This window comes from Scardinius erythrophthalmus (genome assembly GCF_964197995.2).
Source record: "Scardinius erythrophthalmus genome assembly, chromosome: 5".
Lineage (NCBI taxonomy): Eukaryota > Metazoa > Chordata > Actinopteri > Cypriniformes > Leuciscidae > Scardinius > Scardinius erythrophthalmus.
This window is the reverse complement of record NC_138225.1, coordinates 32735233-32752948: the sequence shown is the minus strand read 5'-3', so window position 1 is coordinate 32752948 and position 17716 is coordinate 32735233. Positions and strand designations below refer to the sequence as shown.

Sequence of the window (17716 nt, the reverse complement as noted above, 5' to 3'; positions counted from 1 at the left end):
CCAATGGCGTAATTTAAATATTAGGTGAAGCACTACTTCAGTCCACTTCTTCTTGTTAAACTAGATTGTTGTCGGTTAACCTTTAAATCCATGAATGTTAATTATTATTAAATATTTGGCTGCAAATTATTATTAAAATTCTGATTGCGTTCAGTTCTTGCTCTGCAGTAAATCGCTGAGCCATTTCAAGCTTTGCTGATGATACTTCCTATTCTTTTGTTTTCTGCCTGTGGTAACTATGTGTGAAATGTCACTTCCTCATTGTGTATCAGACACTGCACTTATTCAGTCATCAAAGATTTAATTATCGTTGTGCGGAAAAAAATATATACATACACTGTTACACACCTCGGGTCTTTGGTGACCCTATACAATTTTTACCAAAAATGAATGGGAAAACATTCTTTTATAATTTTATTATTTTTTTCTTAACATATTGTTTATGATGAATTGATTGAGGAATACTAAGAAGATTGATGTCCAACTTTAAAAAATGAATGAGGAAGAGGGTATAGTGAATGACGTCCTGGGTCACTTAAGGCCCGAGGTATGCGTTTAAGGGTTACAGAATAAGAGATAGGACTGAGATATTGCAAAAGTGCATGTGCAACTTTTTAGTGAGTTTTTCTGTATCAATTATATAGTGTAATGCATTATACTACTTCATGCTTTATAGAAATAAGTAATGCATTTATAATGTTACAAAATATTTCTATTTCAAATAAATGCTGTTGACAATGAAGACTGACAATTCTGCTTTGCCATCACAGGAATACATTACATTTTTAAACAAATTAAAATAGAAACCAGTTATTTAAAATTATAGTAATATTTCACTAAATGATTTGACTTCCTGTAGGCTGTGAGATTTGGAAGTCTTTGCATAATAACAAACCAGAATATATTTTCTACGGTTCTTTAAGAAGATAACCGTAAAATGTGACATGCGTGTGAGACGTCTGCCCAGCCTTCAAAGCAGATCTCATCGCTCATTCAGTGTGAAGCAGCACCGGTCCAGAGCATGTTGACCCCACAGCCTTAGAACAACTTGTTGAACTTCTGCCACATGGCAGCTGGATGTTGACGAGAAAAGGATTTGTTCTGCCTCGTTTTCTCTCTTTTACTCCATCTAAATCTCTTGTGTTTTCCTCTACACTTCCCTCTGATTGGAAACAGCTGCAAAGCGTCTACGGCAACACTTTTAAAATGAGCGTATTTCAGAAGTGTCCAAATTAGGAGCCCCCTCCCTTTCCCCCTTCCTCCCTCTGTTTGTGTGTGTGTGTGTGTGTGTGATGTGGTTCTGTGTGTGTGCGTGCATGAGTTTTTTTTAGCATCCTTCCCCTAATAAATGTCTCAAAAAATGGTAGTGGTCTAAAAATAGTGTACTGTGTTGCTAAATTTAGCACTTGGCTTATTGCGCTGGCAAAGCAAATGGAGAAGAATAGGCGTGGAGAGGCAGGGTGAGTAAGCAAGACTCTATTCATTCAACAGCTTGTGTGGAGGACTCTAGTGAACCGCTGCCCTTGGACTGCATTCCTCCCCTCCACCGCCAGACCTGGGGGTGCCACTAAACATTTGATCCAGGGGATAAAAGCTGTTATTATTTATTTATTTATAAAGACTCTAAAGGGTTTTTATGGCTAATTTAATGGATCTGAATGGCTTCTCCAGTGATTCAGTGTCACAGAATAGTGCATGCACACAATATATAGATATTTGCTGAAACGGCTGTGATTGTAGATTAAAGTTTTTATGAATTTATACGAACAATTTTAGGTTATAAGATTATAACTAAAAGATAATAAGAATGTATAAGTAAAATGGCCCGTTCACACCAAGAACGATAACCATAACAATAGCAATATCTATGAAGTTTTAAAAATCTTTCGAATTCTATAATTATAGGTAAGTCCGCACCACAACTGTAATGATAACAACATAGCGTTTCGATATCATTGGAATCACATTCAGAACAATTTTTTTCCAGCTAATGAACAATAAAAAACATTGGACACAGCCAACTGGATTCCATCATGCTATAAAGATCTTAAAGTGTCAGATGATATAATTGCTACGTGCGCTTATAATAAACAGAACATTATTTTGTGTTGGTGTGGATGCTAATATAGTTATATCGTTATAGTTATCAGTTCTACTTTATTTTGGTTGTCCCCTTTAAACACTGTTGACTATAAGTAATGTTGCACCTACATGTCAACTGACTCTTATTAGAGTATTAGTTGAGTATTAGTACACTGCTTGGGTTAGGGTTAGTAGAATAAGTTGACAAGCATTTTGCAAAGTCATGTAGAATGTATTTTGGGGGATATAAGTGTTAGCAGATATGACGAAGACGGTCTATTAATACTAGTTAGTTGACATGTAGGCGCAACATTACTTATAGTCATCAGAGTGTCTTAAGGGGATCGTCAAAATAAAGTGTCTCCTAGTTATCTTTATAGTTATCATTCTGGGTGTGAACAGGCCTTAAGACTGTCTAAGTGAGTATTTTATGTTCCCTAACTGTTAATTTTAAATGATTCACCATGCTTTTCATTGGTTTATTTTTTTTATTGGTACTGCATATTGACAAATTCATTTTCAAAAGTACACATATTTCATGTAGATTTAGTTCATATGTCATATAATATTGCATAAACCTGCATGTAAAATAATTATAAAAAAAAAAATATATATATATATATATATATATATATATATATATATATATTTTTTTTTTTTTTTTTTTTTTTTTTTTTACACATTCTTATGGTGGAATATAATGTCACTGCAATGACACACAGTTTCAAGTAAAAAAAAATTATTGATACATAAGATGAAAGATCGGCTCTATTCATCAGCATGAAACTCATAGACTGACCTTAAATCAGCACAGCATATGACATCAGCATTAAGATACAAGAAACAAGGCTGTCCTGTCTGGCTGCCCCTCTTACTGTCAGTGGAAAATGAGCAATCTATTTCTGTGTATGGGTGTAGATGGCAGTGTCCCCTCACACAGGGCCCGAAGGGTGTGGAAACACAAGGTCATGCCAGAGAGGTCAGGTGCCTGTGCATTGTTCCTCAAAAACCCTCTGCCCCTTCCTGTAATGCAGCTGCATGATAAGAACCCCTACAGACAAAGGCTGATAACTGATGTGGTGTGTGTGTGTGTGTGTGTGTGTGTGTGTGTGTGTGTGTGTGTGTGTGTGTGTGTGTGTGTGTGTGTGTGTGTGTGTGTGTGTGTGTGTGTGTGTGTGTGTGTGCGCGCAAGTGTGATTGTAGCATCCAAAAAAAGAATCACAGCCCTTTCAATGTGTGTGCATGTGATAGGTGTCCTTCTGTCTCTCTAGAAATAAAATAAGACATAAAGACATAACCAGCGTGTTTCAAATCGAAAGATGGCCATGGTATAAGCACCCCTTTATTTAGCTAGACTGAGTGTCATTGTGTGCATGTATGGGATGCTCCATTAGGTCATATGAATGACTTGTTTGTCTGTAATAGCCATGGAGAGAGCATATGAGATGATACGCTTTACGGTCATATACCAGAATCTGAAAAACATGGCACAAATGTTCAACAGAGTATCACATTATTGTAGAGGTAGTAAATAAAGACTCAGGCATATTTAGTACAGTGGTTTATCACTGTTAAGAATAATGTGTATTTGAGTAACAGCTGTATTCTTGAAAATAGCTAGAAAGCTATTGTCCTTCCTTTCTGTGTACAACTTCACTTAATGCCTGTGTATTGGGAATAGCTTTCATTTTAGAAATGTCTAACTATAGAACATTTTAAGTGGATCTGAATTTGCCCTATGTTAATCCATTCCAGGATGTAATTAGATGCTCAAGGTATGATATTACTTATCCATTACCTACTGTAATCATGAGAAATCAAATTTTCCTTGATCGGTTGAGGTAAAAGAGTTCATTGTGTCAAGAAAACATACTGTAACTTTTAGAACGGAAAACTTCTCAATGAAAAAAAAAAACGAGCTTGTTCATTCATTCAAATATCTGACATCAAACCAATGAATATATATATCCGAACTCATATAAGAATAATTCGAATGGTAGTGTATATATATATTATATATGTTAAAAAGATGTTTTTACATTTTATTTAAATAACTCTCTTATGCTCACCAAGGCTGAATTTATTTGATTAAAAATATACTAAAAACAGCAATATTGCGAAATAATATTACCATTTAAAATAACTGCTTAACATGTCAAAATGTAATTTATTCCTGTGATGACAAAGCTGAATTTTCAGCATCATTATAGTCTTCAGTGTCTCATGATCCTTCAGAAATCATTCAAATATTCTGATTTGCTGCTCAAAGAACATTTCTTATTATCATCCATGTTGAAAGCATCTGTGCTGCTTAATATTTTTGCAAAAATCTTGATCGTTTTTTTTTTTTTTTTTTGGAAAAATATGATGTTCAAAAGAATGGCATTTATTTAATCATACAAAAATCTTTTGTATGATTATAAATGTCACTTTTAATCAATTTTATCCACCCCTTCTAAATATAGGTATATAGCGATAAAAACTCATGGGGACAAAAAATATATATAATATGACCTCTTTTACCAATATCCATATCAACCATAAAATGCCAGGCCTATAGTTTGTCTCTTTGTTGTGTGATTATAGTGTAGAGGGGGAAGGGCTCAAAGCAAGAAAATTACAGTAAAGTAACTGTTTTTAGGAGTTAAGAGGTGCCCACTTCCAAAGGCTGAAAAGCATGATGGGTTAGTTCAAAGAAGGATGGTCTTCTGTGATGCACCACCTCACACTACCATCTTACTGTACACATGCACACAGAGACACAGGCACATATGGAGGCCACATCCTTTGTCATCTGCATTCATGTCTCGCTACAGTGTCGTAGCATGTTCAAACCACACTTAATTAAACGGTGGCTTCCCTGCTTTCTCTACAGCCATATGCTTCCAATATGGTCAAGACAGACTGGCTCTCTTCCTAAAGTTCTGCACTCTCATGTTCAACGGGAGCAGGATACTCTGCGGTCCCCCCTCAAAAGTACCATATCAAATCACAGAGTTTTTAGTGAGGCCATCTGCAGAGCACTTTTGGATCGAGTGCGTTTCTGTCACTGAGCTTTCTCTGACCTCCATCCACTCTGTTGAAGCAATGACTGTACGCAATAATTAACTCCAACTTACTCGCAGCACACACATGGTGGAGGCGTGACTGTTGAGGTGCATGATGTCATCTCTGTTGGCCTAATGGGACCACCTTGGAGTTAGTGGCTTTATAGTGGATTTGTATAAGAGAGAAAGAAGTGGAAAAAAACATGAGTACATGTGCTGAGCAAGGAGAGTCACTGAGCTGCCAAAATAGAGCCCTGTGTGAAATTATGTCTTTTTTTGTAAACCTAACGCTAACGTGAGCTAATGAAAATGAATGTAACTGTTCTGCTAGGACCTCAAAGTAACAGTGCAAACTTTGATTATCGGTGTTGATTATTCAAGTTATTTGAATCTTTATGACAGGAACACAGAAATGTGATAATTAATTATTTTGCTCAACAGTAATAATCATGATTATTAGTCAGGATTGTTGTCATTTGTGAAATTTCTGTTTACATTTCATCAAAATTATTACACTTCCACGGAACGACAAATCCAGAGAATGTCAACTCAAACTCCTCTAGTTTCCTGATTTAACAGTTATGAAAACTGGTAAAACTTTAAGAAGCTTCTGTCAAAAGCTATGTTTTTTTTATATAAAACAACAAAAAGTCCTTGTATTGTAACACATGAGGAAGTGCATTTATTCAGTCGAGATTCATGTTTGGTCACAGATTTACTGGCTGCAAACAAGCACAAGCGGCCTTGTGAAGGAGCACAGACCGTCTCTATTACAATTTTATTTGAGCAGAATATCACAATTGAGTTCGCTAAACTCCAACAGACATGTTTGACTGTGTTTTCAGAGAGAGCATGTGTGCATGGTCACCAGGTTGTGTATTAGCAAAACACTGGGCAGAAGCTGTATCCAGTTTGAGAGCAAAGTTTAAGAGAAAAGATCTGATTGGGGAATTTAAACTGTCGACATCTTGCAAGCCCATACATAAAAACCATTGCAAGATAAATTCTAAACGAAAAAGAAAAAAGGATAAATAACCAGTGGACCAATATCATAGACCATTATGTTTAATTAATCGAGGGAAGCAGATATCGTGGTCATCATTAAAATACGATTAATCATCCATATTTTGTTGTCAGATCATATAAATTAAGCTTGTCTGTCATATCTCCATGGTCTCCAGCAGAATATTGAATGAGGGACTTTCTCCAGACCTGCAAACCTGTCATCTCCATTCCACAACAGAAACCCTCTTAAAAATAAACCATGTGGTCTGTCTGGGTCAGAATCCCTCATCAATCTGGCCTGGTTTTAACTAGATGTCTAAATGAGCACTGGACACTGTTCAGATTTTAAAAAGAGGTCAGGGTAAAATGATCAGTAGTGAAGACAGTAGGGAATCATCTTTGGCTACTCGAGCTAGAGTTTCTCTGGCTTGATTACAGCTGGAATTGCAAGACCGTAGTTGATATCAGTCCATTATTTAGGCTTCAGCCCGGAGAGGAGGTCTGACTAAAGGAGCCAGGAGAGACGAGAAGTATGAAGGAGTTTAATTAGGAGCATACCAATGAAGGAGACATTCCTTCCCACTCTTTTCCCTTCCTTGTCTTCACCCATTCTTGATTCTCGGAAACCTCCAGCCGCTCGTCCTTTCCACAGCTCTATATTGACTATATCTGTGCATTTTAGCTTTTTATCAGCCCCCCCTCCCTCACCCCCATCTGGCCATTTTCCACTTTGTTAGATTGATTACTTCTCATCGATGTTTTGGAAGGACAATCATGCAGCTTTCATCTCGTGGAGCTATTAAGACATCAGAATGTTCTCACTGCTTGGTCCAAGTACAGGGTGTCTGTTGTCTACTGTAACTTATTTTTAGACCGGCAAACTAGAAGCATTAATGTTGCCGTTGCTTCTTGGGAAATCAATTGCATTGGCTGTGTGTTTTGCCTTCTTTTAGAAATGAAGATCATGGGAGTGATTATGAGTGAGTCATTATAAACCCATGGGAAATAAAAATTACTAACGGGATCTAAGGAGTCTCAAATGTTTCTCCTAAACAGCAATGGCATTAAATGGAGTTCAAATATAGACTTAAGTGAGAAAGAGACCCCATTAACGTCTTCTCTCTTAACATGTCTCATTCTGTGCTCACATTGGCCAAGAAACCAAATGGATCTGTTGACACTGATTGTCCCTAAAAGACTTTTTTATCCAAGTTTATCCAAAGTTAAAACCTAAAAATCTATTGAATTCAATTCAATTTATGAATACATGTATTATGAAATTATTTATTTATTCATAAAATGTCTTAAAACATATTATGCATTTATTATGTAGTTATTTAGTATGACCTGTTTTTATGTATAATTTAAGCATTGTTTATATGATTTATACACTTTTTTATGAGATTTTCAATTGTTTCTCACAAGTTCAAATAGAGAATTTTGCTCAACTGAGAAAAAGACCCTGGTAAATATGCTCATATATTGCTCATATGCAATCAAAAGTCACATTTATTTTCCATTAAATTCACCTGAGCTATGATAATTAATTTCATAGTTCTGTACTCTTACTCTCTATGTCTCATGTGTGTCAATTTTTTATTATTTTTTTTGAAACTAAAAAAAAGATGATGCTTCAAAGAAGTATAGTTAAGACATCCACTAAGCCTCCTGAGCTATGAGAGAGCAACATCTGAGCACATTTTGTTTCTCTCAGGGGAATGGGTGTTTGTTTAGCCATTTATGGCCATCTTCAGCATACACTCTGTGATTGGCTAGCTCTACCACCCTACAGCAGAACAGTGTGTGTGTGTGTGTGCGAGGGCTGGTGGCAGGTGCACATATCTGGAATGAGTGGCATAGCGGCGGACCGTCAGGGGGTTCAGAGCGGCTTCATGCTGGGTCTTAAACTGCCGATCCCTGCTTGAGCGCTCACTCAGCCAGCATGGCCTCCCATCAGCACTCTATAGTGTACTCTTCCTCTTCGCACTCCGTTGCCTCAGATCGACGTCAGCTACACCGCAATCTTCCCCCACCCCGGTGCCGAGGCAATACCTGAGTTCTGCTAGGGGGCATCCTATCATTGCAGACAAAAAAAAAAAAAACACTTTTGAAGAAACCATGGACTACCACAATTAGTACTTTACATATATATATATATATATATATATATATATATATATATATATATATATATATATATATATATATATATATAGCATCATAAAGTTGTTTAGTTTGTCTTTTTCAATGACTGAGACTCAAAATCCGTCATTTTCTATTTCAGTCGCACAAAACAACCAGACTGGTACTCATCATCAAAGCATTTGATAAGCTCAATATGTATAAAGGAAGAGAAAAAAAAGCTCTCATCTCACAGTGCCGCTCTCCACACACTCCCCCAACACCTAATAGAAGCGTGTCATAGCAAAGAAAAGAGGATGAGAAACCCGTCTTCATCAAGTCCTCGCGTCAGCAGAGTAAATTAATTCTTGTGTGATTGATGCAGACAGGCAGATGAAGGCAGAGAAGGACTGTGTGTGAGAGCGCAAGCTGCACATATGTTAGCTGGTGGCTAATATCCCGCCACGCCACACTTAAAGCCAGTTGATCCAGTGGAACGCGTCTCGCTTTGATGAGACGTCAGACTGCTTGAGAACCTTGTGCAGATAATGTCATGAGACAGTTGAAGGGGGTTGGGTCTGGTGCAGCATGTGGCAGTTTGCCTCAAGTTTTTATTTCTTCTTTTCACAAAAAAAAAAAAAAAAAAAAAAAAAAAAATCAATGTTTCTCTTAGAATTTCTGATATTAGCTGATTTTGTTTTGCTCAGGATGGCAGAATCTCTTTAACTACATTGAATGAACACAATGGCTTAATGGTAAATTAATAGTCATTTAAGATTTGTTAGTGTTAATACAAAGTAATACTCTCTCTTAGGTTGACTTTATTGCGAGAGGAAGATCTCATTCCTACTAGAAGGTGGCCATCAGGTGGCAGAAAGAGAAACTGCTGCTTTAATATATTAGGAGAGCCCACAATTCTTTCTTGTACTGTTACACTAGCTTGTTTGCTTAAGCATAGCACAACTTTTCAGCTTCATCACACACGTGTTAATGGTTATATCAAAAGAATCCCCATATCTTTTATTTTCCTTGGGCGTCTTTCTGTTAATCTATTTTGGCCAGGTCTATAGGCGTCTCTCTCATGTGGTCAGTAGCAGTAGGGCTGTTTCTTGCTCTTGAAATCACATTTAGACATTTTTCTCTTCGGGACCCAGACCTGATTAAATATTAACATTTATATTTTAGGTTGGCCCTTCCTGTCTCTGTGTGTGTGTGTGTGTGTGTGTGTGTGTGTGTGTGTGTGTGTGTGTGTGTGTGTGTGTGTGTGTGTGTGTGTGTGTGTGTGTGTGTGTGTGTGTGTGTCCTCTTGTCTCTCGACAACTTCCTTTACACCGACTTACAAGGAATATGTATGATTATTTGATATTACATAAATATAAATAACATGACCTTTTGCAAAATGGTCTAAAGCAAACAAGATTCTAGAAAATAAAATGTCAGTTCGAATTTCTTGGTTAATAAACCTTTTAACGTTTCTACACTAGTGGTTCTCAAACTGTGGTCCACAAGTGACAAATAAAATGTGACATAAAAAAATATGCCTAAAAATGATTAAATTAAATAATTATTAAATTCAATATATACATTACCATTTAATAATTTGGGGTTGGTGGGCTTTTTTTAATTATGTTTTTGAAAAAAGTCTCTTATGCTCACCATTTATTTGATATATAGTGCAAAAAGTAATATTGTGAAGTATTATTACAATTTTAAGTCATTTTTTTCTGTTTTACAATATTTTAAAATGTAATTTATTCCTGCGATGGCAAATCTCAATTTTCAGCAGCCATTATTCCTTTATAGTCTTCAGTGTCACATGATCCTTCAGAAATCATTCTCATATGCTGATTTGCTGCTCAAGAAACATGTATTTCTTGTTGAGAACAGTTGTGCTGCTGATGCTTCTTTTTCAATAATCTTTGATGAATATTTTTTTTTTTAAAGAACAGCATTTGTTTGAAATAGAATTCTTTTGTAACATTATAAATGTCTTAACTGCCACTTTAGCTTAATTTTATGTGTCTTTGCTTAGATGTATTAATAAAATGTCTTTCTTTCTTTAAAAAAAAAAAAGAAATAAATCTTACTGACCCTATAATCTTTTGAACGATAGTGTACTTAACTGTACATAAAACATTTGAGGTATAATTTCCCCCAAACACTGAAGTGGGCTATAGTGTACATGGATGGGTTTTGAACTCTGGAAAGCATTCAGTTTAATCCTGTCTAAATTCAGCTTGTTTTTTCAGACCCTTCCACCTGAGGGTCTACATGGTGGTTGGTATTTGAACTGTGTGCAAACTTGTATTTACAGACCCTGAGAAAGAAAGGTCTAAATGGCTGTGACAGCCCTGACCCCGACGCAGACGACTCGGTGGGCCACAGCCCTGAGTCAGACGACAAGTTCCATAAAATCAACAACGACATTGATCTGCACATGATCAGCAGACAGAGGATATGTGTAAGTACCTGCATTTCAGACCAGCCCTCTCACACTTCCTTTCTCTTTCTCTCTTTTTTTCTATCTCTCTTTGTGCTCTGGCTCACTCTTCGCTCTGTGCGGGCCATCAGGCATTGAGCAAGAAGGAGAACAAAGGCGGAGAGAGCCTGGAGCTCGAGTCTGCTCTCGCTCTCACTCCGTGCACGGAGGAGAAATACAAACAGATTAACGAAGAGTTTGATCTAATGATCAAGACTCAGAAGATGTCTGTAAGTACAGTGAAGAGAGGAGAGGCTAAAAACTAACAGCTTTGTGGAAAAGCTAACAAACATATTTGGAGAAACAAAGTAGTTCATTCTAATCTTGATTTAACCTTATGTACCGTATATAGATCTCATATAAAATATATATAATGTAGATCTAGTATACTGTATCTAGTATATACACTGGCACTGCCCTTGGATGCATGGGTAATAATTGCACTTCTGAGATATGACTAAAACAAGTAGAAGCTCAAAGACAATTACTGTGAGAAAAACAGTCATTTTAACCTCCAGAGTGTGTTTTGTGCGTTGGACGGCCTTCCACTGATTGGTATACAGAAATAATGATTGGTATACAGAAAAACATGTCTGAACCTACAGCCTGATTGATTTCAACAAATTCATTTGCAGATATTGCATGTGCTTTCCTAGCTACTGTACTTATGTGTCAAAGAATCTATCTATCTATCTATCTATCTATCTATTTATCTATCTATCTATCTATCTATCTATCTATCTATCTATCTATCTGTCTGTCTGTCTGTCTGTCTGTCTGTCTGTCTGTCTGTCTGTCTGTCTGTCTGTCTAGATAATTTGCCAATGCTGTTAGAAATAAAAGATCATCTTCAAGGAAAGTTGGAAGTCTTAGTACCTTGCATGATTTTGATATTTATTTATTTTGTGATTAAAGATATGTCCAGTAAGCTACAGTGTTTTATTGGTTATGGGAATTACACCGTGTCCTAACTACACATGCCTTGACGCGCGATAAAAGGTATCTTTTCCATGTTAATCTGAGTTTTTGTCCAAACCAGCCGTGACGGCGACACACATCAATTCTATTTTAGAAACGGTTTCTATTTTTTCTGCAACATCGCGCTGGAACTACAAACACAATGTGTGGCAATGATAATCTCAGGTACTGTATATGTGCTTCATTTAATGTTAAAAGCATGCAATGTGACTTTATATCATTTAGTTCTCCCAGCTTTGTAGCTGTAAAAGCAACAATGGATAATTCACCTCAGATTTGAAATTAAACAAATGGAAACAAGAATGTTCAAACTGTGAACAAACAAGTGTATTCTTTGACAAAGATTGTTTTAGTAACTCAGTAGCCTATGTATTTTTAATAATGTTTAAATGGTGTAAATTTGTGAATTTGATTATGTAGCCTACTTATCAATTTTCTTGGCGAGTGGCGTCAAGATTACTCTCTGGTGCCGCGAGACTCCACCCACACGCTGTTCTGATTGGCTGTGGGTTTTGATTGATTTTAACGCATCTCGCAGTCGCGTCGCGTCTAGTGTGGACAGACAAATTATTTGTCGCAGGAATTTTATCACATCGCGTCTGGTTAGGACACGGTGTTAGGTTGGCTTGGGTTGGGTGGAGTGGAGTGGTAGTAAAAGATAGTTGCAGTTCGCTCTGTGTTCACAGTGACTGAGTTATATGTTTCTAGTTAGAGAGTACAGTAACGCAAAGAGGAAGAAAGGCACCATGCCGAAGATGTCCAGCCTCACGTACACAAGAAGATGTGGAAATCTTTTTCATTTAAAAATAGGGCAAACTTAGCAAAGATGCTAAAGTTTCCCCCATGTTCTGTTAAGCTTGACTGTTAGTATTGCTTAGGGTGACCTGAATCATGTACCTATTAAACTAAAAAGTAGTCATTTAGATACTGACCCTTTATTTTCTTTTCACTTTTAATACATTTTATTAAATAAAATTATATAATTAAATTAGGCTGATATTACTGAAGCAGTATCCCAAATAATCTGTTTTGTCAGAGAGTAGACATGCACTTTTTAGGAATGTGGTCTAGTAATATATTTGACTATTACCCCAGGAAAAAAAATTAAATGTACAATAACTGATTGGTGTTATAAGGTTAGAATGTGGTTTATAAATTAGTTCTCATACAATTTCAAAAAAGTCATGAAGCATCAAACTAATATTTTTCAAGCTATTAAAATGCCTTAGGGTCTCTGAGACTCCAAACAGAACATGAAGGTAAAGACGGAAAAATGAACACCTAACAAAAGTGAAGCTGTGCCCGCCAAGACCTCTGCGGAGAGAAAATATTTGGCTGCCTAAAGCCATGATTGCTGTGGCCTTGTGAGTTAATGAAGAATGAAAGAGTGAGAAAGAGCGAGAGGCTCCTCTTCAGTTCCTGTCAGTTGATGCTCTCCCAGATGAGCACTTACAGACCCTCAGGACACATGGCTACAATTAGGGGCTATTTTGTCCTTAAAAAAAACATAATATGAAGGAGGAAGGACTCTCTTCAAGGTTAAGCCTGTGTCTTTTGGAGTGACATGAACAAGAGGATTTACAGAGATTTAGAGGGGTTAGAGTCATCTCAGCCTGTTCGTTTAGGGTAGATAACAGAGAAAATGGACAGAAATACTTCTCAGGAGTTCTAGGAATTGATGCCATTGCTATGGAAGCTTGTTTCAGCCACGGAATAAAACTATTTAAAAGATAATTGCAACTTTTTTCTCTCACAATTGTGAGTTATGATGTCAGAATTGCGAGATATAAACTCGCAATTGCGAGGAATAAAGTCAGAATTACTTGATACAAACTTGCAATTGCAAGTTATAAAGCTAGAATTACATGATATAAACTTGCAATTGCGAGAAATAAAGTCAAGATATTTTTCTCAGAATTGCGAGTTCACAATTCTGACTTTATAACTTGCAATTTTGAATTATATGATGCAATTCTGACTTTATAACTCGCAATTTCAACTTTATATCACGCAATTCTGAGAAAAAGAATTGTCAAAAAAAGTCAGAATTGTGAGATTAAAAAAGTTGCAATTACCCTTTTTATTTTTTATGTGACAGAAACAAGCTTCCTACATTGCATTCAATATATTTGTCAAAAAAAATTGTTTTTGCTTTGCAAAAGGTTAAGTATTCATGTTCAAATTTTAGTCTTGCCCCCCCCTTGCCTTTGTATTCAGTGTATTTAACTTGTTGTTTTCACCATTATTATTGTAGTTTATATTACAAATCAATATTTTAAAGGTATTTATTGCTGCTGTCTCCAACCAGGCGGTGCCCTCTTCCACCTATGAGATGCCCATCCCAGTGAATAACCAGATCTACCCAGGCAATCATAACCTGCTTCCACTGGCCCACCACAGCCTGCAGAGAAACAGCATGTCACCCGGGGTCACACACAGACCACCTAGTGCAGGTAAAAACACACACACATATACATATATCATATTGTGCATAGTGGGACTGTAAAAAAATATAATTTTTTTATCTTGCTGATGTGACCAAGTCCTATTAAATAATAAAAAAATTAATAATAATTAAAAAATAATAATAATTAAAATAGTATTAAAGTTAGACGTGTTACAAATTCTCTGTCATACCTACAGGATAATATTACCAATAATTAATTTAATACTCAGCATTCCCCTATATTTATATTAATCTGTCATTTTATCTTTAACATTTTATCTTGTCATTTTGTATTTACTTATGGTTCAGTGGGGCTCTATTGGCTTAAAGCTTTTATAAGAAGAAATGCCTTAAATGATTGCATAATACTTTCATGTTTAATGGATTATTTTAAAAAAAATTCTAGTGATAAAGCATGTTTAAGCTGTTTAATGATACGATTTAATCAAAGTATAAAATGAATTAAAATTAAATTAACTCATGAAAAAGAAATCCATAAAATGATCCCATGATGGGAACCCATAAAAAGGTTTTACATATGATGTGCTCAACCAGAACCCTTTAAGGTTGTGTATAGAACCTTTTCTTTTAGAGTGTGCAGCACGATCCTGTTGGCACTTTGTTATTGTTGTGTTGTCTTGCTTCATTAGACAGAGTCTCTCACCCACAGCTCTGTCATTAAAACTGCTTTCTCCTGATGCAATCAGCTCTGTGTTCCAGGAGCGCTTAGCTAAATATGAGTTTTGGCCCAGCCTGCACGCCTCTGACCACACTTGCTCCCCTGCATGCTTAAAAATAAAAATGTGTAATTTTTCTTGGACACTGCGGACGAGCCCCGTCGGCCACATCGCTTCCTCCTTAGAAATGTGTGCTGAGGTGGAAAAGGACAGTGTTTTGTTATTCACAAACAAACACACGCACGTCTCTGTCACCTTATATTTGTCTTTCGGTCTCCCTCGCTCTTAAACATGCTGGGAGGGAGGGTGATCTCTATGGCTTGAAGGAGCTGAATGAATGACCTGACAGTTGTAAGAGGGAAGATTTTGTGGTAGGATATGGATGTCAGCTGCAATGAAGTGACTGAATCTTTCTCTCTCCCTCCCTCTCTCTCTCTCTCTCTCTGTCTTTCTCATCCCATGCTAGGTGGTCTGATGGGCACTGATCTCTCCACTGGCGCGGGCACCAGTGCTGGTAAGGACGGCATCCCCACATACTACAGTATGTTCCCTCTCCATCATGACTTTTACTCAGCCAATAACTGCACGAATTCTCTTCCAGCTCTAACCAGCCTCACAAATTTTCAGCAGAACGTTCTGTTTGTTTAAGCTGGGCTTGTATTCACAGTAATTTCTTCGCAGACTTTAGTCATTAAGTGAACTGGACTGAACTGGATTGGTTCAAACCCAACAGCCTCTGTAACTGAAAATATTTGGTTTCGTTTTTTTCACTTCAATTCTTGCGAAATAATTACTGCACAATAGTTGTTTTGTGTTAACGTGTGTATTTGTATTAGCATACAGTATACACTTCGAATATTAGCATATACAAAAGATTAGGAGTCGGTACTTTTTTTAATGCTTTTAAAAGAAGTCTCTTATGCTCATCAAGGCTGCATTCATTTGATGAAAAAAAAAACAGTAAAAACAATAATATTGAGCTGAATTTGTCAGCAGTCATTGCTTCAGTCTTCAGTGTCACATGATCCTTCGGAAATCATTCTAATATGCTGGTTTGGTGCTCACGAAACATTTTGTATTATTATCAATGTTGAATACAGTTGTGCTTCTTTACATTTATTTGAAATAGGAATCTTTTGTAACATCATAAATGTCTTTACTGTGATTTCTGATCTATTTAATGCATCTTTGATGAATAAAAGTATTAATTTCTTACAAAAACAAAAAAAAAATCTTATTGACCCCAAACCTTTTAGTGTATATTAACGTTAAACCATTTCCTTACTGAATTGGTCAGGTTTGGTGAAATCAAATGCACGCACTCTTGTTGTGTGCTCTTCAAGCATATAGAGATGTTCATCCTTATAAGCTTTGTAAATATCAGCTTTTTTAGTAAAGAGGTAAATATTGGCATTAGCGATATGCTGCACTGTCTGAGCCATGTCCCTTTGTTTGTTTGCTTCAGCTCTTGTCTGAAAATGATAGCGCACACAGCTCCCCTCTCACCCTTTACTTCTGCTTTATGTCCTTTGTAGGATAAGGCCTACCGTGTGTTTGGAGTAAAACATACTTGGAATATTTTTCCATCTAGCAGCCCAGTCCTTTTTGGAGAATTTGTATGAGTTTCTATAAACCAGAACAATCCACTTGAAAGGAATAGTTCTACAGTCGGATTGCTTCGGCTTGTGGTTGCCTCAGAGTCTCTGGGTATATGTGGACGTCTGTGTATGTGTGTCTGTGCATCTGTTTGCGTCTGTACGCGCACGCGCGTGTGTGTATGTGGGTCTTCCAGTCTTAACCACTAACCAGTGGTCACTGCAGAAGCATGGCTTGGATATTTAAAGCGGGACAGTAGATGTTTTGAACTTGGCCTCCGGGCTGCTGAGACACAGCTGGGTAACCTTGTCTGGCCCTGAGTCTATTGTATGAGGGTGAGGGTAAGGTCTGTCAACTGACCCCCTCTCCTCACTGTCTCGAATGCACAAAAGTACCACTTGTTGGTGTGGCCCTGCTGTCCACATTCAAGGTCTACAGCCATCAAATATAGCCATTGTGCCGACGACAGGCTAACACAGGGCACAGTGTGGAGTTGATGTAGGCCACAACTCTGGAAACAAGAGTTGAAGAGAGTCAAACGACACAAGCAGCCTTTTAATGGTCTAATAGAGAATATTACATAAATATTCATGACTTTTTCTCTCGCTCTCTTCTAGCAGCCTTAGTTACTTATTGATTCCAAGACGTTTAGTATCCTTCTTTTTTTTTAAATGACAGATTTTTTATTATTATTATTAGTAGTAGTAGTAGTTGTATACAGACTTTGCATTAAGAATGAAACCATAGCAATAAATATATAAATCTATATACTATTATTAAAATAATTAATGATATATAAGTACATATATTTTTTTAATACCAGTCACAAGTTTGGACCCAGTAAGATTTTTTTTTTTTTTTTAAGAAATTAAAATCGTTTTCAGCAAGGATGCATGAAGTTGATCAAAAGTGAGAGTTTTTTACACAAATATTAAGCAGCACAATTATTTACAATATTAATAATAATAATAATAATAATAATAAATGTTTCTTGACACCAAATCAGCATAATAGAATGATTTCTGAAGGATCAATGTGACACTGAAGACTGGAGTAATGATGCTGGAAATTCAGCTTTGTAATCACAGCAATAAATTACATTTTACAAATATATTAAAATAGAAAACCGTTATTTTATATGTTTTTATTGTATTTTTTGATCAAATAAGCACAGCCTTGGTGAGCATAAGAGGCAAAACCACAAAAAAACAACAACTTTTGAACAGTAGTGTGTATATATTTGAATATATTTTTTCAAGTTATGTTATGGAGTGGTGTTTTCTAG

At 36.5% G+C, this 17716-nt stretch overlaps 1 protein-coding gene across 6 annotated transcripts in view; it reads left to right on the top strand.

Moving 5' to 3' along the window:
- LOC308691583 (myocyte-specific enhancer factor 2C-like) overlaps nt 1-17716 on the top strand; it is a 66688-nt gene that overhangs the window by 37496 nt on the left and 11476 nt on the right. Inside the window, exons 4-7 of one of the 6 annotated variants that reach the window (XM_081366956.1) lie at nt 10570-10716; nt 10827-10964; nt 14021-14165; nt 15302-15376. In XM_081366956.1, coding sequence (XP_081223082.1) covers nt 10570-10716; nt 10827-10964; nt 14021-14165; nt 15302-15376 — 505 coding nt within the window. The remainder of the gene's footprint in view (nt 1-10569; nt 10717-10826; nt 10965-14020; nt 14166-15301; nt 15377-17716) is intronic. The other 5 variants (XM_081366957.1, XM_081366958.1, XM_081366961.1 and 2 more) reach the window with 5 other exon arrangements.